The 24,328-nt window shown below is 39.5% G+C and overlaps 1 protein-coding gene across 1 annotated transcript; it reads right to left on the bottom strand.

Annotated features, from left to right (window-relative positions):
* Positions 1-487: 487 nt before the first annotated feature.
* Positions 488-24,044, bottom strand: GPRC6A (G protein-coupled receptor class C group 6 member A). The gene is given in 16 exon segments (XM_027972740.2): positions 488-759; positions 762-976; positions 978-1,381; positions 1,384-1,709; positions 2,531-2,654; positions 6,003-6,085; positions 6,088-6,174; positions 6,907-6,946; positions 14,639-14,778; positions 14,781-14,938; positions 17,298-17,606; positions 20,751-20,781; positions 20,784-20,822; positions 20,825-20,903; positions 20,905-20,941; positions 23,950-24,044. Coding segments are annotated over 16 exon segments (2,439 nt in total).
* Positions 24,045-24,328: the final 284 nt, after the last annotated feature.

The raw sequence follows: 24,328 nt of genomic DNA, 5'->3' as shown, positions 1-24,328 counted from the left end.
GACATGAGTTTGAGCAAGCTCCAGGAGATGGTGAAGGACAGGGAAGCCTGGCGTGATGCAGTCCATGGGGTCACAAAGAGTCAGACACGACTGAGCGACTGAACAATGATTTTGTGACTGTTTTCCCCAGGATTCTGAGCTCTTTAAAGTCAGAAATGATGCCTCAATCCTTTTTGTACCTTTGTATTTAGCATATCACCTGAACATGGTAACTGCTCAACTTCTTATTTAACTGACCTTAATTGATCAACTGCCTGTTCAGCAGACAAGGCTAGAAGGCAAAGATGCTCAAGAGAGGAGGAGAACCCATACAAAGAGGTTTGAGGAGAGGTTATAGAGAATGGAATAAGGATGATGCATTACAGATTGATTTCGATAGAAAAGATACCTTTGACTCTGTGCCTAAAAAGAAGTAGGTAAAGATGGAGGCTGATGGGGGTGGCTAAGGAATTAAAGGAATTTCAGGTTGAGGGCTCTATTTTCTTTGTTACACAGGTGGTTGAACAGGGGGAAATTTGGTGCAGGTAGTAGTAGTGAAGAAACATAGTGTATATTTGTTCAGGAAGTAAATGCACATCTTAAATGCAAAGACCCTAGAAAACATTTCATTCTGAAACATATCATGTCTTAAGGACTCATTCATATTTTTTTGAGGCAAAGCTTTAGATCTGCATGTAGCATTTTCTCTGCATATGTGTGCAAAGCCTCGTACCTGAAGATCCCTGCTTTTCTGCTGGATTGCAGACCCACCAGCAGAGCTGGGTTGCTTATTGTGACGTTGTTATGGCTCATGGCAAGGCTGCCTGCACTGTGGGAAGAGTAACTGTAAGTCATCTTGAGAAAGACAGATTTTGTGTTAGTCTCTTGCTTAGAAAGTGTAACATAGCATTTGGGGAAGAACATGCAACATAGGATCTCGTAGTTAGATATTAAAATAATGATGATCTCTACAACCAGCATATATTTGCCAAACGTGGTAGATGGGGATGAAGGTGATCCAAGCTATGAAGCAAATGAGCATGCCAAATGTTATGAATTTGGCCTCATTGTAATTGTCAGGTAATTTCCTGCCTTTGAAGGCACAAATGAAGCACATGAAGGCCAGGATGGCAGTATAGCCCAGCATGGAGCCAAATGCAAGAATGGACCCCTCCTCACATTCAGAGATAATGACTCTGGGCAAGGAGACATTCTGTCCCACAGCAGGGGCTGCAAGGATGAGCTAGAGAGTGCAAAGGACAACCAGGATGCCCCTGCAAGTGAAAATGATGGGGATGGGTTTATAGCAGCACTTCAGGACGTGCTGCAGCTGGGGATCACAGCTGAAGGCCAGCAGAATTTTCAGGGACTTCATCAGAATGTAGGCGATGCAGAGAGTAAAAAGCTCATGCCAAATAGTGTCTGCCTGGTTTTACCTGTGAAGCTTTGTGGTTCTCTAATGAAAAAGCCTGTGCCGGCAAAGAGGAGGAAAGGACAGAAGAGGATTACGTAGCAGACCATACATTCCCCGGATGATTTAACAACGGGTGTGTTCAGGTTTCTTGTAAATATTATGCCAATGGCCAGAACAAACAGGATTCCCAGCAGAGAGAGGGCCAGGAGCAAGATAGCCAAGGAGTCAAGGTACTCCATTTCCTTTTCAAAGCACATTGTGCTCCCTACAGGGGCCCAGTGAGTTTCGTTGTTGCATAAAAGGCAATGATCCGTATCTAAAAGACACAGCAGATTTGGTTACATTGCAAATATTTAAACCAGGTGATTGTCCCCAGTGCTACAGATGAGACTCCTCAGTGAGAGTTCTGACTGGAAAATGGATATAGATAATTGTCACATCGGTTACTTATTAAAATAAAGCATGCACATGACTCGGGAAGGTGAGAAAGAAAGGGTGACAGTGAGGGAACAGGAAGAGTGGGAGACAAAAGGAGAAAAGAGAAAAATTCATCCAGGCCATGAGTCTTTAGAAAATTAATATACTCAAGATAGATGCTAGCCTCTCATGAACTTGCTATGATAGGTGGCAGTTCAGGGACTGTCAAGAATAAGAGCTTTGGTACCAGACATATTTCCAGCCCTTTCTCTATCCCTTATGGGTCCTGTAATCTTGAACAAGCTGACTGAACTAGTGCCTGTTGGTAGGAATAATGAGATCTATAGGATATGCACACCTCCGGGTTTTCATCATGCTCAGTTTGGTTAATTCAGCATTTATTTATCTATAGTTACCGTGTCTCAGTTACAAATCAGACATGTCTGTGTGGGATACAGACAAAAATTGACAGAGAACTTGCATTATTTTAAGAGGTGCTGGGAGAGGAAGTCCAGTAGAGGAATAACATCTTCCCTTGGAAGTGAAGTTATTTTTACATCTGTTAGGTATTGAGTGTTCATCTGCTGCAGAAGCATAAAACACTTTTTATTTTTTGAAATGAAAAAAATAAACCAAATAGAATTCGTGTTAAAAAATCAGCTTAAAGAGAAATGGTTCAGGTGTATCACTATGCATGTTGTAGGGAGTGTAATTAATTGCCTGTCTGATTACTATAGTGATTTTCAGGACAGGTCACACATTCATAGCATCAAGTATGTTGACTTTTTGTGGTTTTCTTCATTTGCCCAGGACTTCATTCCTTGGAGAATTTAGATTGAATTTTCTGCAAAGTGAAAAGAAATTCTAAATAAGTTTTTTAAAAGATTTATCCTAACTATAATATCTCTGATTTAATTTAAAGATTTATTTACAAAATAGTATTTTGGTCTTTTTTTCTTCATAGCGTAAAAGAATTCTTTTGTCATCTGGAGGAATTTCAACAACCTTAAAAAATTAGAAACTTTCAGATAGTGAAACTGCTCAGGAAGGATACAGTTTTTGTCACATTAATAAATTTTGTAAGCAAATAAGGAAATTAACTCTTTCAAAATGTCACTCAGTTCAGTTCAGTCACTCAGTCGTGTCCGACTCTTTGTGACTCCATGAATCGCAGCACACCAAGCCTCCCTGTCCATCACCAACTCCCGGAGTTCACTCGAACTCATGTCCATTGAGTCGGTGATGCCATCCAGCCATCTGATCCTCTGTCGTTCCCTTCTCCTCCTGCCCCCAATCCCTCCCAGCATCGGAGTCTTTTCCAATGAGTCAACTCTTCGCATCAAGTGGCCAAAGTACTGGAGCTTCAGCTTTAGCATCATTCCTTCCAAAAGACACCCAGGGCTGATCTCCTTTAGAATGGACTGGTTGGATCTCCTTGCAGTCCAAGGGACTCTCAAGAGTCTTCTCCAACACCACAGTTCAAAAGCATCAATTCTTCGGTGCTCAGCTTTCTTCACAGTCCAACTCTCACATCCATACATGACCACTGGAAAAACCATAGCCTTGACTAGATGGACCTTTGTTGGCAAAGTAATGCCTCTGCTTTTTAACATGCTGTCTAGGTTGGTCATAACTTTCCTTCCAAGATGTAAGCGTCTTTTAATTTCACTAGCAGACGTAGAAATGTGTAGTGGTGGAACTAATGGAGAAATGATGTTTTGGAAAATTTCAATCCTGTGCTATATAAAGAGTTCAACTCTATATAAGAATCACTGGACTTTCATATACTTTAGATGAAGGTTATTAATCATGGCGTCCAAGGAGCATGCTCACCCTAATCTTGAAAAACAAAATAATGGAAAAATTATAATTTAAAACCATTAAAGTATTACTTTAAAAGATAACCCTTGATATATAAATAAAATTTAATATTTAATTCATCTTGAGAATTTCAGGTTTAATTCTACATGTCATGATGTGAGTCACACATACTATTCTACTTTTATGGAACCATCTCTTTTCAATATAGCTAGTAACTCTTTGCATTTCAGCTTTTTTTTTTTTTCATTCTTAATCCCTTTCTCATGGCACATCTTGTGAGATAAATTTTTTTTTTGGTCTCACTGTTACCCTTGGGAAGCCAAAGCTGAACAAGTAAATGGGACTTTCTCTAGAGTGACTTAACAGCTATTCCTAGCCTGGAAAATGAAGCCCTTAGCTAACTAGTCTTTTCTTTGGGACATGAAAATGACCTGAGTGAGAGAGAAAAGGAGTCAAGGTTAGTAGCTCTGCGTTCGCAGATGCTGGCTTTCTTGTCTTCACCACAGCTATGTCTGATCTGGGTTTTCGGCAAGCAGGATATCTGCCCTGTGGATTCCCCAGGGAAAACTTAGTCCAGAGTATCACACTCCTAAAGGATGCTCAGAAGACACAAAAGGATTGAACTATGAGATAAAGCTGAACATCATTATGGGGATAAAAGTGAAACCTTTCTTCCTAGCTGTACAGTTTTTTTTCTCTCTCCCCACATAAAAGATAGCAATAAGAAAATGAGTCTGGGTGAGAGGTGATTGGAGCTTGGATCAGGGTGGTGGTAGCAGTGGAGTAGAGGAAAAAAGTGTAGACTGTGTATTTTGAAAGTGTAACCTAGAAGGGCTATGAAGTGTGACAGAAAGAGAAGTGACAAGGATCCCACTAGGATGTTTTCATAAGCAGCTAGGAGAAATGAGTTACCATTTATTGGGATGGAGATAGATTTTGGAGGTCAGTCTTGGAGAAAATCAGTTAAGATGAAAAACTATTAGACACCCAGGTAGAGATGTCAGATAGACAGTTGTATATTTACTTGAGTTGAAATTCAGAAGATAAATATGTGGGAGTCATCTGCCTTCTATATAATGACATTGTCTAAGTGCATGGATGAGATCACTAAGGAAAAGTGCAGATAGAAAAGAACAGGGAACTTCCCTGGTGGTCCAGTGGTTAAGACTATACACTTTCAGTTTATAGGGTACAGGTTTGATCCCTGGTCTGGGAACTAAGATCCCACATGCCACAGGGTATAGCTAAAATAAAAAAAATTTTTTAAAGGAGCAGTTCTGAATTCTGGGTCTATCAGTATTCAGAGGGAGCAGGAATGGTAAGCAAAGGGCAAAGGAGGCTGAGAAGCTGTGACCAGACACAGAAGAAGAAACCCAGGGAGTGTGCTGTCATGGAAGCAAATAAAGAAAGTGTTTCACGGAGGGGAGAATAATTAGCCAGTAAGCGAAGTAAGATGATGTTTGTATTTATTAACCAGAAAGAAATAATTTATGGGAGGAGAGAAATTGAGGCCAGTAAATATATTCAACTTTTTCAAGGAGTTTTGCCGTAAAGGGAAACAGGAACGGGCAGTATACGAAGGAGGAAGACGGGAATCAATACAGTTCTTTGGATTTTTTTTTTTTCCTTAAGATGGAAGGAAGAACAGCTTATTTGTGTCACCATTTAGATAACACAGAAGAGAAAATAATTGAGGGTGCAGAAGAGAGTGGAGAATTGCCAGAGAAATATCTTTGAGCAAGTAAAAGGCTCTGGGATTCAGAGGAGCTGACCTTGGCTCAGAGCCCGGAGAGCCCACGCACAGTCCCAGATGGAAAGCAGTGGCGCAGCACAGATATGGTGGGGGCAGCCAGCCCCTTTTCATTGTCTCAGTTTTGTCAGTCAAATAGGAAGCAGGGTCACTGGAAATGAAGATAGGAAAGGTGTGCTGGAGTAAAAGGACAGAAAAGAAAGTATAGATAACCATCTAGGATGGTAGACAAACGAATGGGCTAGGATAGTAGTCTGATTTCCCAACAGCATTTAGAACCCAATGGAAGTTAGAGATCATGAATTTTAAGTGAGAACAGTTAGCAAAGTTGGTGGGTTTTTTTGTTTGTTTGTTTTTGCCAAGATCAGCTGTATTGGTTAGACAAAGTTTAATATAATCAGAATTATACTTTGGTCCAATGAATGATGAATAGAGAGATGGGCAAGGAAACTGAGGGTGTGTATAAGGCAGTAATATACAAGTTGACCATGGAATTTCAGGAGGGAAGTTGGGAACATTGAACAGGCAGTAGGGCCACTGAAGGGTCTGGTGGGGACAAGGACTTTTGCAGTTGAAGTATCAATTGATTTGAATGCTACAAAGCAGCCAATACAAAATTACCTCAAGATTCCTGTGCTCATTTTTTGTTTCTTGATTTGTGACAATGAAGACATCATTCTTCAGGTCATATTGTGCCATCTTGTGATAGTCATGTGGCCGTTGATCTCCCTCCAGAGCACAATATTGTATCCAGTATTCATAGCTCCATGAGCATCAGAATGAAATGAACTCCCTCCATCCATGAATTGGAGAAGGCAATGGCAACCCACTCCAGTACTCTTGTCTGGAAAATCCCATGGATGAAGGAGTCTGGTAGGCTGCAGTCCCTGGGGTCGCTAAAAGTCAGACTCGACTGAGTGACTTCACTTTCACTTTTCACTTTCATGCATTCAGTTCAGTTCAGTTCAGTCACTCAGTTGTGCTGACTCTTTGCGACCCCATGAACCGCAGCACGCCAGGCCTTCCTGTCCATCACCAACTGCCAGAGTCCACCCGAATCCATGTCCATCGAGTCTATGATGCCATCCAACGATCTCTTCCTCTGTCGTCCCCAATCCCTCTTCCCCTGCCCCCAATCCCTCCCAGCATCAGGGTCTTTTCCAATAAGTCAGCTCTTCGCATCAACTGGCCAAAGTATTGGCGTTTCAGTTTCAACATCAGTCCTTCCAATGAACACCCAGGACTGATCTCCTTTAGGATGGACTGGTTGGATCTCCTTGCAGTCCAAGGGACTCTCAAGAGTCTTCTCCAACACCACAGTTCAAAAGCATCAATTCTTCTGTGCTCATCTTTCTTTACAGTCCAAGTCTCACATCCATACATGACCACTGGAAACATTGGAGAAGGAAATGGCAACCCACTCCAGTGTTCTTGCCTGGAGAATCCCAGGGACAGGGGAGCCTGGTTGGCTTCTGTCTATGGGGTTGCACAGAGTCAGACACGACTGAAGGAATTTAGCAGCAGCAGCCCTCCATGAATGTGACATTTTCCAGTGTAGCAAGTAACTATGGAAAATAAAAACAGAAATAAAGACTGATAGAAATATTTTAAGTGTATCCATTATCCCAATTATAACACTTCCTTGCAAGGAATATCACTTAAAAATGAAAAAAAAAAAAAAAAAGGATATTCTGGATCCCTGAGTGTGAAAACTACTTGAGGACTAGTAGTTCTGAACTACGAGGCAACAATTTGAGAATTGTTGAGAATTTCTGATGTCTTGCTCTGTGAATTTGAGAAAGCAAGTTAATGTTTATGGAGGTAGATTCTCTTACTTACAGAACTGAAATCTGAGCACCTTCATGTATTCCACTTTGCATAATTTCAGAATGGGTCCTCTAGAGCAGATGCCACTCTCATTCTGGTTCCAAATTTCATTAGTGGTGTGATCTTGACATTTACAACTTCTTTCTAGGCCTCAGTTGAGATAAATGAAACCTATTATACTTAATAGGATTGTTGTAAGAATTAAATGCAATTGTTCCTAGGTGGCTGCAGCATAAGGGGTCTGCCTGCCAGTGCAGGAGATGCAAGAGATGTGGGTTCAATCCCTGGATTGGGTGGTTCCCCAGGAGAAGGAGATGGTAACCCACTCCAGTATTCTTGCCTGGAAAATCCCGTGGACAGAGGAGCCTGGCAGGCTACAGTCCGTAGGGTCACAAAAGAGTTGGACACGACTGAGCAACTGAGCACACACACATGTGTATGAACACTTTAGCCTAGCATCAGGAACAGATTAAGGGTTAATAGAGATTAGCTTAATACTTTTAAATACCTATAATTAGCTAACAGGGATGATGTGCAAATAAATGAAGATGCTTTGAGTCTATCAAGTAATAAAGTCACCTGACATTCATATGCTACTTTCTAATACTCAAATCTGTGATGCCCTTTTACTCCATACAACTCAGTGAAGCACACTTAGCAGGGATCATCTTCCTCTTTTCTCAGAGGAGGACCCCAGCCAAGGAGTGAAAGACCTTCTCTGAAGATACACATCTTGACTTTCATTATGGGGTCTTTCTGTTGCACCTAATGATGTATTAGTTTAAATTCTCCTCGCTGTGTTTTTCTTTTTTTCCCTTCTGACTCAAAGCCATAATCAAAGTGCCATTTGGAAGCAGGAAAATTCATCCTCTCCTTCTAGAGTCACACTCAGCCTGGGTCTTTGACCCAAGTCTCAGCAGGTGATCCAAGCCAGGAGTTGTCATGCTCACCAGCCCCAAAATGAAGGCTGAGGCGACAGAGCTGCAAAGCCAGAGAGAGTTCAATGACAAATGCACCTTGTTCTTGGGTGCATCCCTACCTGAGAAGTTTAACTGGTGGACCTAATGTAACTTCTAGGGCTTCCCAGATGTCTTCCTGGTAAAGAATCCACCTGCAAAGCAGGAGACTTGGGTTCAGGCCCTGGGTCAGAAAGCACCCTTGAAGAAGAAAATGGCAACTTGCTCCATTCTTGCCTGAGAAATCCCATGGACAGAAGAGTCAGGCAGGTTATAGTCTGTGCGGTCACAGAAGTGTCAGACACAGCTGAGCACAGAGTAACTGCTAGTGACCTCCCTTTGAGTCCATACTCATTGGGTGGAAGGTGGGGAATCTTACCATCACCAATGGTTTTTAAGTCTGTTTCAGTAGCAGAGGGTATAGTAATTGTTGTTTAGCTGCTAAGTTGTGTCTGACTCTTTTGCAACCCTACGGACTGTAGCCCGCCAAGCTCCTCTGTCCATGGAATTTCCCAGGCAAGAATACCAGAGTGGGTTCTATTTCCTCCTCCAGAGGATCTTCCCAACCCAGGGATCAAACCCATGTCTCCTGCACTGCAGGTGAATTTTTTAGCACTGAACCACTGGGGAAGCCCCCGGGTATAATAAAGAGACCTCTAAATACTATTTCCAATTTAGTTCAGAAAATGATGTTTTTAACCTGAGAAGAAAGAAATATAATGGAAAATTACTCTTCTTATTACTCAGTTTGTACAGTGAGAACTTGTATGCAGTACAGCTAGAACAGAAAATGTTTCACTGACAAAGGAGGCAGCCATATTGAACTTGTGGTGCAGGAGAGAATACTAGACTGAGAAGGAGGAGAACATTTGAGTTCTTCCACCGTTAATGTGATATATAATCATGGCTAAGCAAATACCATCACATCTGTACCTGTGATGCTTCTGTGGTTCTTGCTGGGTGCAAAAATCTATGGAACAAGGCAGAAGTTATTCTACTTGAATAGAGTTCTTCTTCCTCTGTTTTTTCTCAGTTAATCCTTTATGAATATTTCCTTCCTTCAGTTTTTTCCCCCTTTGGCAAATACAATGTAAGAAAATCAAGTTGTATTTTAAGTGACTATATTAGCTACAGTAGTCAGGTCAATGACCAAATATAACTAGCAAAATCTTTAAGCATGTGTATTGATTTTATTATATGTCTTCACAGACTTCTAGTTCTTTTAATTAATGGAGGGAACAAAAATAGGCAAAAAAAAAAAAAAAATCCAAGCTTCCAGTGTTCCCAACTCTACCTCTATGTATTGATTTTTCTTCCATTGCTTCCTTAAGCAATATACACATGTAAGCCCTAGTATCTTAGTTCTTTAGGGAGCAAATCCTCTTCCATTCTCTTGTTTGAACTATAATTTCCACCAGCTTGTTTCCTGTATTTAATTAGATTTTACATTGTAAATTTCTGACACACATATGTTCTATAAATAATGATAACATTGTATGATGTAAATAAAATGGCACAATTCCACCTTTGTTCTTACAGGAAAGAGGATGGAAACAAACTAGTGTATTCATTACCTGTTAAATATTCTTTTGAATGTTTGCTCTGGATTAAATTCTGAACACTAATGCTATGATTATTAAGCTGTTAAAGACTTCTTCCATCCATTACTTATTTGTTTTTCATCAAGACTCTGACCCTCATGATAAGTTGACCCCAAAATATTTAGAGAGTAGGATTTGCATTTCCTTGATTATATAATTCACCTCAGTATGGCGATGACCTATTTTTGAGAACACAAGGTCAGGAGGCCGCTCCCATTAAGCTGCTGTGGTCCATGTTGTTTTCCATGTCCTCAGCCGCTCTGCTGCCCACTGCAACTCTGTAAGTGAGCTGTGCTTGGGAAAAGAGACATCTATGTGAGTCAAGCAGAGACTTCCAGAGGAAGCACCCTTGCATCTCTATCTGGTACCCAACCCATGTCTTTTACTTTTGTAAAGTTTTCCATGGTGTAGCAGAAGTACATGACTAAGACTGGGAGAGTTTTGCTGCTCATCTGTGGCTATTGATGGGCCCCAGATCCTTGCAATTGAGGTCCCCCCATCTCTAAACTGCTGCAAGTCTCAGTCACCAGGAAAACCTGCCAGTTCTTTAGGATGAAGTGCAGTGAACATGAATCTGTGGGTGTACCATAACAGTCTAAGATCAGAGATGAGGTATGTTAATGCTTAGTTTGTGAAGTGAAGTGAAAGTCGCTCAGTTGTGTTCGACTATTTGCGACCCCATGGACTGTATAGTCCATGGAATTCTCCAGGCTGGAATACTGGAGTAGGTAGCCTTTCCCTTCTCCAGGGGATCTTCCCAACCCAAGGATCAAACCCAGGTCTCCCACATTGCAGGCGGATTCTTTACCAGCTGAGACACAAGGGAAGCCCAAGAATACTGGAGTGGGTAGCCTATCCCTTCTCCAGTGGATCTTTCTGACCCAGGAATTAAACTGGGGTCTCCTGCATTGCAGGTGGATTCTTTACCAAGTGAGCTATGAGGGAAGCCCCAAGGCTTGGTTTGGTAAGCCTTAAAAATTATTAGTTATTATTGTCCTCATCACTTCGCAATCTTTCCCTTCTAGTCCCAATGTCTCCTCTGACTTCCAGACCAGTACACTTGAATGTGTTAGAAGTTCTTCAAATTCAACATGTCCAAAATGGAATGCTAAATACTTTACAGACCTTCACTTCTCTCTGCATTTTCAACTCAATAAGTGGCACCAGTTGCCAAAATTTAGAATCATTTGCAGCATCTTTGCTTTTCTCTTTCATTCTTTACATCCAATCTATCTCCAAAGACTCTTCATCTTTTCTCTTAAGTGTATATCACTCCTTCCTCATTGTCACATTCTTAGTACCTGTAGTACTTATACCTGAAGTATAAGGCATACTTAATGTATTCCTGGGTTAACAAACTTTCTCTGGCTAGTCTTGTGTTCATCTAATCAATGCACATTGCAGTAGAAATACCATTTCTACAATGGTAGGTCACATCACTCTTCTGTCTAAAAATAGCTCTAATCGGCTCCCCTTTGCTTTCTCAAGTCCAAACCTTTAAACATAGCTTGCAGACTTCCCATTGAAAGGGTGGTCTTTGTACCAGCAATAATCAGAATCATCTGAGAGGTTGTTAGAAGTGCAGACTTTCAGGTCCCCCTCACTGGAACTACTGAATTAGCATCAACATGATAATAAGATTACCAGGTAATTAACACTCCAGCAGAGCTTGAGATGCTCTGATCGTCAAGCCCTAATGATGAATGCTTCACTAACCCTCCACTCTGTAATTTCCACAAAAGACTCCAGTTCTGTGGTGCCGCTTTCTGATCCCTGAAGATGCCAGGCTTTCTCTCTCTGTGACTTTGCTGGAGTATTTCTGTCCTGCCTAGCACCCAGTCATCTATCATATTCACCAGGGATGTCATGATCTCTGGAGAATATTCTCTGCCATCTTGTATTTATATAAAACATTGTAATGCATTATTCTGCACTGTAATCAGCTCCTTAATTCTTTGACTGCTTACTCCTCTAGACACATGACTCCTTCAGTGAGAGAATTATCTCGTTGCCCATAATATTTTCAAAATTCAACACCATGGCTGGAACACCGAGACATCCAATAAATATTTGGCAAATAATTGTGTGAATAGTAATTTGGCTCTTATACATTCTCTTGTCCCACATACATCACTCGCTACCTTGTACCTGATCCAGAATAAAGGAAAACAAACAAGGAAACCATAATTACTATTTGGGACAAGAACATAAAAAAATCTGTTGCAGTAAAACAAATATGGTTGCACTCTCCCTGAATACTGCTCACAGATATCACCAAATGTGGAGCCAAAGTAAGGATTATCCTCGATATGGGAGAAAACTAACTCCTTTGATGTTATTTGAATCTAAAATCACTCAGAAAGTATTATTTAAGTATTAGTGAATTTTGCCAGGGGACAAAAATAATTTTGAGGACGATATCCTTGTTTAGTGACCCTAAATATTGCTGATCTTTTCAATGTAATATCTATATGGAGATTTCTTCCTAAAAAGACAATTGTTTGCATTATTGTATTTGTCCTATTGGATCTGGCAGGGACATGGCTCACTAGTGATCAAAGGAACATGACACTCCTCTGCTCCTCATTTCCAAGCTGTTTCTGTCTGTTTCTGGATTACCATGTCCCAGGGGGTGAATAAAGAATGACCTCAGGCTCCCAGTGTTTAAATAAAACATTTTAGAAGAGCTGCTTCAATTATACTTTCTCAAGATCTTCCTCAGAATGTTGAGACTTATTCCTGATTTAAAATACTTTCCCAGAGAATAAGTAACTATTGCTATTTGTATTTCTTTTTTCTTACAAGTCTCTTTATAGCTCCTCCCCTTTATCCCATCTGTCTCCGATTGTCTGTTTTCTCTCCATTACTAGCTCTCACCTCTCATTCTTAAAAATTTCACCTAGTAGGTTTTATTATGTTGGTCCACTTAATGTATAGGTTTTGTTTTTTTTTTTTTTTTAACTAATCCATTGTTAAAGTTTTATATTACAAAGAGTATGCTTTCAAATAGCCACCTTAAAATAACTAGACATATAAATATGCATGTGTGTGTGTATAGTGCTATATATTTTAAAGAGACTTTTAATTAAAAATAAAAACCCTAATCTCTAGCCTTACCTCTTCATTAGTTGTGTTTTTTTTTTTTACCTTGCATTTACAAAGTGAAAACTAGTTTTAATATGAGCAACTTAAAATACCCTCTGACCATCACATGATTCACCCAAAGCTGATCACCTCAAACCTCGGAGCTTGTGGCTGTGGATGTTTAAAAATGACACAAGTAGAAACAGCCCTGGACTGATCCAGCCCTGTTCAGATCACTTATGTGATCAGGAAAAACTGGATCTTATTCCCTTTTACCTTTTTTCCCTAACAAATTTAAAAGAAATAAATTTTGGAACATGATTCTTAAGACAGACAAGTTTGAATGCTGAGAAATTTGTTTTTGATGAGTTAAATTTATCATACAAAGCAGCAGTTTGCTTTCAAATGCCTTGTTTATGAACATTTTAAAGACACAGTGGATAATCTTCACTAAATAGGGCCACTCTAATTAGAGTTTCTACAAACTAATTGAAGAGAAGAAAGAGAAAGACTTTTACACAATTAGTGGTTCATTTAAACCTGAGATAACACAGGACTTGTTATGATTGACCTAATAACATTCTTTTGAAGAAGACTGGAGTCCTAGAAAGACTGCCCTAAGAAAGAGTCCTAACTGAAGGCGTTGGTCTGTAATCACCCAAAGGGTATGGAGTCAGAAGACCCAGACTAGAGTCTAGTACTTTTGGCTTTAGCTTCCTTACCCACAATATTTAGCAATAATAAAAGGGATCATTAAACATGCCTGGTCTTGTGTTGTTAAGAGCATCAAAAGAGATAATTTGTATGAAGTTTTGAAAAACTGCAAGATCAGATATAAATCTACAAGCTAAAGGAAAATAACACTATCTTGGAAAATAAGAAAATACAACTTTGGTGGAAAAGAATAGAAGGTGAAGGTAAAATAACTCTGTTATGCTTAAGAACAAAGAACTAATAATAGGAATGAAGGTTATTCAACACTGACAGTATCTGCTTATAAAAGAGTTAAAATTTGGAGCAGTTTATAGCAATATTGCAAATTAAAGGAAAGAAAGAAATGATGGTAGGGGAATTTTCTTGTATGTGTGAGTTATTACCTCCCGTGATTGAAAGGCGTTGGGGTTCTGATAGTCTCAAGCTTGTCACAGATCCTGAATGGCATAACTAAGGGCCAATACTGCTAGCTGAATACTGTGAACAAGTCCCAGTTCGGTGTAATCCCACAGGAAGTCAGTTCTCAGGAAGAAGTTCCTTTCTGTGTCCTTAGTGGCCAAAGTGCCCTGAGAGCAGTTGGAGATACATCGACTCAGATCACTGTCTTCAGCATGTGCACATAGCAGATTAGGGCATGGCAGATTCATCTAAGGGTTTGTTGTTATCACTGGGAAACACACAGATTTTGAAGACAGGAATGGAAAGAGGACATGTTCCCTCTTCTAAAGGTAAACCCCACAACTATGCCAGTCCTTTTAATATCAGGAATGGTAGCAATCTTGGTGGATGTTGACCAGCTCTAGCTATGAAGAAGGCAATGGCAACCCACTCCAGTGTTCTTGCCTGGAGAATCCCGGAGATGGAGGAGCCTGGTGGGCTGCCGTCTATGGGGTCGCACAGAGTCAGACACGACTGAAGCGACTTAGCTGCAGCAGCAGCAGCAGCAGCAGCAGCAGCAGCAGCAGCAGCAGCAGCAGCAGCTAACAATCCAGGTCTTATTTATATTCCTTTCAAGGGCTTTACTGAAGAGATTGAAAACATGGAATTGACTCAGAAATACCACAATGACATTAACCTCAGCTTCTGCTATGATTCTCTCAAGTGTCTGATTGATCCTGACTTCAATGGTAGTATCTGAGAGGAAGGCTGGGAGAGCTTCTCTGAAGGCTATGCACACATTATTTGCTGCCATTTGAACTGCAAAAGTGTTGAGAGTCCATTGCCATCATCTGTGGTTAGGATGCCAATCCAATTCCATCTAGATTTCTGATTCAGGTGGGCCATTGCTTTAGTTTGGTAGAAGTCACTGGGCACTGTCCATAAAAATGAAGGAAACCGAATTTTGTCACTTAGGGTTTCTGCAGTAGATTCGTAACTCACCTGGAAATGGACAGAATATTTCAGTTGTGGTGTTGATGAGCTGCAGGTGGCTATTCATAGTAGATGTTCTTCTCTTTGATTTCTATGAGTTTCCATAAAGTTTTCTAAATTCTTTGATCCTTACTATCCTTCCCCTTCAACGAACTACCTTATAAATAGCTTAAATCATGATAGTTAGGACCTGACGATTGTTGAGTCATTGCCTCTCACCTGTTTTGTCTGTGTATAGTATAAGCAAGGGTTCAGGCTCTGTATTATAACTCTGTCTACATGCCTATATTTATTTATATCTATCTTATATCTCAGGTCAGGGCTACCAGTGTATATTATTTACAAACTTAGAAATAAATATGGGAAAATGCAACCAGTCAAATAAACACCATGACTTTTGGGACTCCTTTTGTCCAAAATTTGTATAAATGGCAACTTTGATGACTTTTATTCCATCCAGACAAAGAATCATCTGTCCAGGGGTCAGCAAACTTTTTTCTGTAAAGGACCAAATGTAAAATATTTTAGGCTTTGTTGGTCACATATGGTCTCTGTCATATATTATGTTTGTATTTTTTTGTAACAAACTTTCAAAAAAATATGTAAAAATCGTTCTTAGCTTGAGAACTCAAGACATTGAGAGCCACATTTGATCCATAGGCTATATAGTTTTTTGACTCCTAATCTACTCAAATGAGCAGTGACATTTTGGAAAATCTCCCTACTGTGTGCAGAGTTTTGCCTAATTTACAGCTGTGTTGATTTTATTCTAGGGAGAGTGATTACCTTCCACAGCTGCCATTGCACCGTGCCACTTGCTCAGTGAATTTTTTTCCTTTTTTTTTTTTTTTTTTTTACTATTTATAGCAGCTACCGCTATGCAAGGAAACACAATACACTTCAAAGTCAAACACACTGTTAGAATCCTGACTGCAATAAATTTGGCAAAGTTAGTTAACATTTCTTTCGCTGTGAAATGACAGGATTCTTGTGAAGACTGAAGGAGAAAATGTAAATGATTTAAATGGATATTGGCACACAGTGGACATTCATTCACTAAACCTTAATTGCCTCCAGAGACATTGCTATGCTCACCTTCACTCTGCTACCCAGGCTTCTGTGAAATCTGTGTTACCATGGAGAGTCCCCTCTACTATTGTGCTATCATGGAAATTACATTTTTACATTAAACATCCATTGTTAAAAATATTCTACTTTTCTTACTTGTCACCTAACTAGTTTTATACATAGTCTAGAAATTTTGGGCCAAAGCCTTATCTCTGAGATATTTGGAGGAATAGTTCTTTTTAATTTTTTTAATTTAAACTTTTCATTATCAAATTTGCTAGGCTACAATATAATGGAACTCTCAGAGTCTTACAGGGATATACACACTTATTTAGTCTGGCTCCAAAAAGTTATATAATTTGAATTCTTACACATATTTATTATATTACTCATATATATTTTTATCGGTTCACTTCTTGATAATCTAGCCATAAGCATTGTCTAACTTTTAGCTTCTAATCTTCCTTGAGCTTAGAAAGCAGTGATCTACTGAGTTATAGAGTGATGTCATATGAAGGTTAGTTCAAAATTAAAGTCGGGGTACTTGTTAGAGTAATGCACAGGAACTAAGTGCAGGGCTCTCAAACACGTGCTTTGGTCTTTCAGAGACCGTGTTGCTTACTTCCTAGTAAAGGCTTACATTATAGGAAGCTCAGTAATTCCAGTCTCTGCTCAAAGCCCTTCCGTGATACTCAGAATGAAATGCCAGGCACACCGTAGCTTACAGGATGCTGCATGCCCGGCCCCTACACATCTCTGTGAATGCATCTCTTAGTCTGTACCTTTCTGCTCAGACTGGTCTAGCCCTGTTGACTTTTGCTTTTCTTGGGACATTTCATCTTTGCACTTAACTGTTTTCTCAGCCTAGATGCCTTCCACTCCTCCCCCATCTTCTCTTGGCTGTCTCTTCTCATTCAAGTTCCAGGCTAGCCATCATTTCCTTGAGAGTATTCCTGGACTTCTGGGCCCCTTTACCTCTCACTTCCTTTTCAGTTTTCTTCATGGCATCTAACTGATGTAACTTTAGAAACAAGACAGTTGAGTGGCTTAGAGGCATCTGTCTAATCTAAATCATGCTAAAAGCTGTCAGGAACTAGACCTGGCAGATTGAGGGGTGACTACTCCTTAGTACTTTGATCACTATACTATCCATATTAGGGCACATCCTTTATTTTTTTTCTGAGGAGAAAGAAAAGTTAAAGTAGAGGTATCTCCTCAACTAGTTTCCTAGATTACCCTGATCCATTTAGGATGAAGAATATGATCACACCCACCCAATGGTGGTAGAACAAAACCCACCTGTGGCCATGAGCTGTAAACTCAACATCCGGGAGACAGCCATGGTTATTTCTGAGTAGCCAGCACCTATGACAGCCTTAACCCTTGGCATGAGGTTGGAATAGTCACACTTAAACTCCACGATTTCTCTGGAGCTGTTGAACTTAGAAACACACCTCAGAGCAGCTGCCATCGCCTCTGTGATGTTTGTACACGTGTCATAGATTTTGTACCCTAGTTTGATTCCAGACAATAGTGTTGAATTATTGATCATCTCAATGCTGTGTATCATGGCAAGAGTTTGAAGAAAAGCTGATATTTCAAAGCTGTTGAGAAACAAGTGTTTTTGAAATTAGAACATAGCTCTTCTTCAGACATGATAATATCCAATTTTATCCTAATTTCTGCCTTATGATGGACAATTCCTGAATCAGTGAAGTTTACCTTTCGGAGGATCCAAACTTTATTTAAAAACAGGTTTTGATGGACACCTTTCTCAGGAGTATATAGTGGGACTACCCTGGTAGTCCGGTGTTTTCAATGCTGCATGGCACAGCCAAAAAAAAATTTTTTTAATGTATATAGGAATCCACAGCTTTTCGAATGGAGTCCGTGTAACAGGATTTAACCTTTTCTTGATTATTCAGGATGATTTTGAATACTCAATTTAGTATTCTACAGTATGAAGATGTATCTGATATCTGTTCCTTTTTGTAGTTAGATGTCAGCATTTTATTGATGTTCAAGAATCTGCTCTTAGAGACTCACTTCCCCCATTTTTCAGTTTTGTGATGCTAAGCTATTGTGGTTGGAAAACAGATGAATATGAGTCTTAAGAATTACTTACAAAACAGGCTCTGGGTAAAAGACCAGTAGCTTTCTCCTAGATAACGTGCAATATTTCAGTTCTGAGGCATGGGTATTTCCTCATTTAGTGGGTTTTTCCAGTTGACTTCGGGACTTGTAATTATTCCAGAGCACTGAATTGTTTGATTATTGACACACTGTTACGTTTACTTCACCCACCACTATATACAAAAGGTTAGCCGTTAAAAAGAATTCATTTGAATCAGTTCTGATGAGATGGATGAAACTGGAGCCGATTATACAGAGTGAAGTAAGCCAGAAAGAAAAACACCAATACAGTATACTAACACATATATATGGAATTTAGGAAGATGGCAATGACGACCCTGTATGCAAGACAGGGAAAGAGACACAGATGTGTATAACGGACTTTTAGACTCAGAGGGAGAGGGAGAGGGTGGGATGATTTGGGAGAATGACATTCTAACATGTATACTATCATGTGAATTGAATCGCCAGTCTATGTCTGATGCAGGATGCAGCATGCTTGGGGCTGGTGCATGGGGATGACCCAGAAAGATGTTATGGGGAGGGAGGTGGGAGGGGGGTTCATGTTTGGGAATGCATGTAAGAATTAAAGATTTTAAAATTTAAAAAATAAAAAAATAAAAAAAATTAAAATTAAAATTAAAATAAATAAATAAATAAATAATTTTTTTTAAAAAAGGTTATAAACAGTGCCTAATATATAGTAAGAATTCAAGACATATTTTTTGAATGAACAAATGGGGGTGTTTTTCAGGGTTTTGATATTTTCAAGTTTCTTTTAATTCATTTAGTTAACATAAATTAAATAATATTTGGATAATGCTGTTTGTCACTGTCATCTAAATGTGAAGTTTGGCAATGAGCTTTAAGTTTTTAACTTAAAGAAAGATACAAAAGAGAGAGAGTTAAAGTAATGAGTTGTCTGGCAAATAAAATGCACACTATTTTCAGAGTCCCCTATGCATTAGCTCTATGGGAGTCTGAATCTCTTTTGTTCACCTCAGTACCACCCATGCCTAGAATAGGGCCAAGGTAATATAGACATTTAATAAGAGTTGTTCAGTGTTGAGTGAATACTGTTTCTCTCAAGGAGTGACAATAAGACCAAAGGATGTTCAGTGACCTTTTTTGGGAATAAATTTTTTTAAACAAGATGACATTTTTAAAACACATTTTCCATCCTTATTAGTTGACCTATGATTGTGGCCTTAAATCTATAGTCACTTTTTGGGTGCCAATTAGTGCTCTGAAAAATCCTTATTAATGTTTTCTGCAGTGTTCACTGGTATACTTGATAATCAATGACGAAGATGCCAGTAGCTCAAAATGCCCAATTTCTGGAAAGAATGGTAGGAAGGAATATTAGAATGACATGGGAACACATTTTACCTGAAAGCATTCACATAGGACATGCGAAATACTTTTGAATTTTAAAAAACAGATAATTGCTGGGGAAGGATGGAGGAAGGGATGGTTAGGGAGTTTGGGATGGACGTGTACACACGATATTTTAAATGGATGAACAAGAAGGACCTACTGTATAGCATATGGAACTCTATTCAATGTTATGTGGCAGCCTGGATGGGACAGGAGTCTGGGGGAGAATGGATACATGTATATGTCTGGCTGAGTCCCTTTGCTGTTCACCTGAAACTGTCACAACATTGTTAGTGGGCTATACCCTAATACAAAATAAAAAGCTTTTTTTTTTAAAAAAAAAAAGAGAGAGATGAGAAAATGAGATTAAATTTGCATCCAAAAATATCAAGATAAAAAATATCAAGGTTTGGCATTTAGCAGGAAGCGCTGGAATCTCATTGCCAGAGCAGCAGAAGCTGATGCCGCCTGCCTTTAAAAGTTATCTAGGCCCTTGTTTTACAGAAGAGAAAAATCAGAAGCTGGATCTCAAAGAGTTTAAATGATGTGCCTAAATCTACAAAATCACTTTGTCCCCAAAGTGAAATTAGAATTCAAATAGTCTGCTCTCCTTAAAGAAAGCTATCTGCAATATCCTCCATTCAGCTTAACTCTTCTATAATACACCATGACAAATGTCTGTTCTATAGTCCAGCTTTCACAATGTAAAGTGTTCACGTATGAACACTCTGAGTTGAAGTAGGATCTTAATTTATTATGAAAGAATTAGATTATTTCAAGAATGGAATAAGTACAGTGTTGACAAAAACATTAGTGTAAAGAAAAATTTGAAGTGCAGTCTATTTTGAAGAATTAAGATTCATGTTTGGAACAACCTGCATCTGTGGGTGATGGAAATATAAATGTGCTGTGTGTGCATGTGGTGGGCCGGCTACTACTGTGTCTTCTCATTCGTTTTCTCATGTAACTTCTGGGGTTATTCTTTTTAGGCAAAATCCAAACAAATACATTAATGGGAAGCATTCATAGCCTCTGTACTTGGAGGCTGATTATACATATAGTACTAATATAGTTTTCTTTTAAGAAAGAATAGCAAGAAGTAATTATATGCAACTTAAAAGTATCTGAGTTTAAATTTTATTAAAATGATTTAGATGTCAATACAAGTAAACATTTACATGCCCTAGTCTCACAGGACAAGTTTGAAATCTGAATGTGTTCTCTGAGGCTTTACTCACCTGGCACACTTCTGGATTTCTGGCCTTCTGAGTATTCTTCTGAGGACAGCATTTTTTTGTGAATGGCAAACCTCCAATCATGATGTGTCCTGGAGAAGTGGCAGCCACAAAGTCATCGGGGGTCTGGCAAGGCTGAGAAGCAGCAAAAACAGGTCATCACAAAACAGGTTATCAGTACTATCAATAGTACCCTGTTTCTGTCTCATTTGCTCACTTCTTGAGAGTTCTTAGGAATCCCTGAGCTCACAGGTGGCAGGAGCATGATTCCTATTTCACCTGTAAACACGTATACAGCATGGGACACTGTCAAGGGCCAGAAACACCCAGTGTTCAGATATCTGATGATGGTCAAAACAGTTCTTCACCAATACGAACATATCAGACCCTCTCATACCCCATTGTTGATACGTGATGTGTGTGTTTATACACAGCTCCTCACTGAGATTGCATATTTTACTCTTCTGACGTGTCAAAGGCTTTGAGTCATGTTGGTATTTCTTTTGAAGTGGGATATAGAATCTTCAAGAGGGAGCAGTTTGGGAACACTTTCTCACTTTGGAAATGGACAGTTATGCATTTTCAAAGGTATCAAATTCAAGGCACAAAAACTGTAAGGCAGTATATAAAAAATAATATCCCAAATTTATTTTCCCAGAAAAACTCTATGTAAAAAATGAAATTCAGTTAAATATAGATATTTGTGATTTTCAGTTTAATCTAAGTTGAAAAATCTATTTCTATTAAGGAGCCTTATGAAGGTAGAAAAACAGAAAGTTTCAAAACTTTACGCTAAAAAACTCAGTGTCATGTGGCAGAAAGTGCTTAGACTTTGCAAACTGACAGATTGGTTGACTCTGCCTACCACTTAGCATGTGACCACGAATGAATTACTGAACTTTTCTGGACAATAATTTTCTCATATATAAAATAGATAAGATAATCTGTCTCATGGATATGTTCTGAAACTTGAGCTGAATCGATTTGTAAAGCTCCTTAATTTTAGTAGGCACTCAGTAATCGGCTCCTGTCTTAGTTGATCAAGGCTGCTGTCACAGAAATACTGTAAAATGGTTGGCCTAGAATCAACAAACACTTATTTCTCACAGTACTGAAGGTTGTGAAGTCCAAGATCATGGAGCTGGCAGATTCAGTGTCTACTGAGAGCCTGCTATAAACCTCACATGGCAGAAAGGGCAAGGGAACTTTCTCAAGGCTGCTTTCATATAGCTAACCCAACTGGGAGGGCCCTGCTCTCATGACCTAATCACCTCCCGAAGGCCCCACCTCCTAATACCATCACCTTTCAGTTCAGTTCAGTCACTCAGTCAGGTCCGACTCTGCGACCCCATGAATCCCAGCACGCCAGGCCTCCCTGTCCATCACCAACTCCCGGAGTTCACTCAGATTCATGTCCATCGAGTCAGTGATGCCATCCAGCCATCTCATCCTCTGTCGTTCCCTTCTCCTCCTGCCTCCAATCCCTCCCAGCATCAGGGTCTTTTCCAATGAGTCAACTCTTCGCATGAGGTGGCCAAAGTACCGGAGTTTCAGCTTTAGCATCATTCCTTCCAAAAGAAATCCCAGGGCTGATCTCCTTCAGAATGGACTGGTTGGATCTCCTTGCAGTCCAAGGGACTCTCAAGAGTCTTCTCCAACACCACAGTTCAAAAGCATCAATTCTTCGGTGCTCAGTCTTCTTCACAGTCCAACTCTCACATCCATACATGACTACTGGAAAACCATAGCCTTGACTAGATGGACCTTAGTTGGCAAAGTAATGTCTCTGCTTTTGAATATACTATCTAGGTTGGTCATAACTTTTCTTCCAAGGAGTAAGCATGTTTTAATTTCATGGCTGCACTCACCATCTGCAGTGATTTTGGAGCCCCCAAAAATAAAGTCTGACACTGTTTCCACTGTTTCCCCATCTATTTGCCATGAAGTGATGGCACCAGATGCCATGATCTTTGTTTTCTGAATGTTGAGCTTTAAGCCAACGTTTCCACTCTCTTCTTTCACTTTCATCAAGAGGCTTTTAGTTCCTCTTCACTTTCTGCCATATGGGTGGTGTCATTGGCATACCTGAGGTTATTGATAGTTCTCCCAGCAATCTTAATTCCAGCTTGTGCTTCTTCCAGCCCAGAGTTTCTCATGATGTACTCTGCATAGAAGTTAAATAAGCAGGGTGACAATAGACAGCCTTGACGTGCTCCTTTTCCTATTTGGAACCAGTTTGTTGTTCCATGCCCAGTTCTAACTGTTGCTTCCTGACCTGCATACAGATTTCTCAAGAGGCAGATCAGGTGGTCTGGTATTCCCATCTCTCTCAGAATTTTCCACAGTTTATTGTGATCCATGCAGTCAGAGGCTGTGGCATAGTCAATAAAGCAGAAATAGATGTCTTTCTGGAACTCTCTTGCTTTGTCGATGATCCAGCGGATATTGGCAATTTGATCTCTGATTCCTCTGCCTTTTCTTAAACCAGCTTGAACATCAGGAAGTTCACGGTTCATGTATTGCTGAAGCCTGGCTTGGAGAATTTTGAGCATTACTTTACTAGCATGTGAAATGAGTGCAATTGTGCGGTAGTTTGAGCATTCTTTGGCATTGCCTTTCTTTGGAATTGGAATGAAAACTGACCTTTTCCAGTCCTGTGGCCACTGCTGAGTTTTCCAAATTTGCTGGCATATTGAGTGCAGCACTTTCACAGCATCATCTTTCAGGATTTGAAATAGCTCAACTGCAATGCCATCACCTCCACTAGCTTTGTTCGTAGTGATGCTTTCTAAGGCCCATTTGACTTCACATTCCAGGATGTCTGGCTCTAGATGAGTGATCACACCATCATGATTATCCGGGTCGTGAAGATCTTTTTTGTACCGTTCTTCTGTGTATTCTTGCCATCTCTTCTAGGCTTAGGTTTTAACATCTGAATTTTGGGAGGATATAAGCATTCAGAACATAGCAGTTCCCTCATGTTCCTTCCTAAAACCAAACTGAAAGTTATTAATTCCTAAATGTGGAGTGCTTTCCACAATTGGCTAAGTAAATCATTGTTCAAAGCTCTTTCTCAAATATCTTAAATGCATGCCTGGTGGAAATGATGTTTGTGGTAGAACCATTAGCTGGCTATAGTCTCCCTAGAATGTAAATCCATTACTAAGTTCAGCATAGGCAAAGATAAGGGTATGTTAATTACTTCAGAATTTCACTGGGCATGTTATCTTCATTGTTGTAGTTTCTACTACTATCAAGATTTAATTTTGGACCAGTGACAAAAGTTTTAGCCATCATTTTGAATCTATAATTACTATACATTTTATGCAATTTTAAAAGACTTTAAAATTACAATAATAATTGCTACTATTCCAAAAGATTTTTTTTAATTAACTGCTTCTGAAAGATAAAAATTGGAAAAAAGTTTCCAGTGAGTTGAATTACTGATGGCACTAGCTTACTTCTCCTCTGATCTCAAGGTTCTATATTTCTTTGAAATTTTCTTAATGTGAAGACATATCTGGCTAATATCATTTAAAGCTGATAGCACAGAAGTGAGAATACTGGCCAAGCAATTCTCA

Source organism: Ovis aries, chromosome 8 (assembly GCF_016772045.2).
Source record: "Ovis aries strain OAR_USU_Benz2616 breed Rambouillet chromosome 8, ARS-UI_Ramb_v3.0, whole genome shotgun sequence".
NCBI classification, from domain to species: domain Eukaryota; kingdom Metazoa; phylum Chordata; class Mammalia; order Artiodactyla; family Bovidae; genus Ovis; species Ovis aries.
This window is presented reverse-complemented; position numbering and strand designations above follow the sequence as displayed.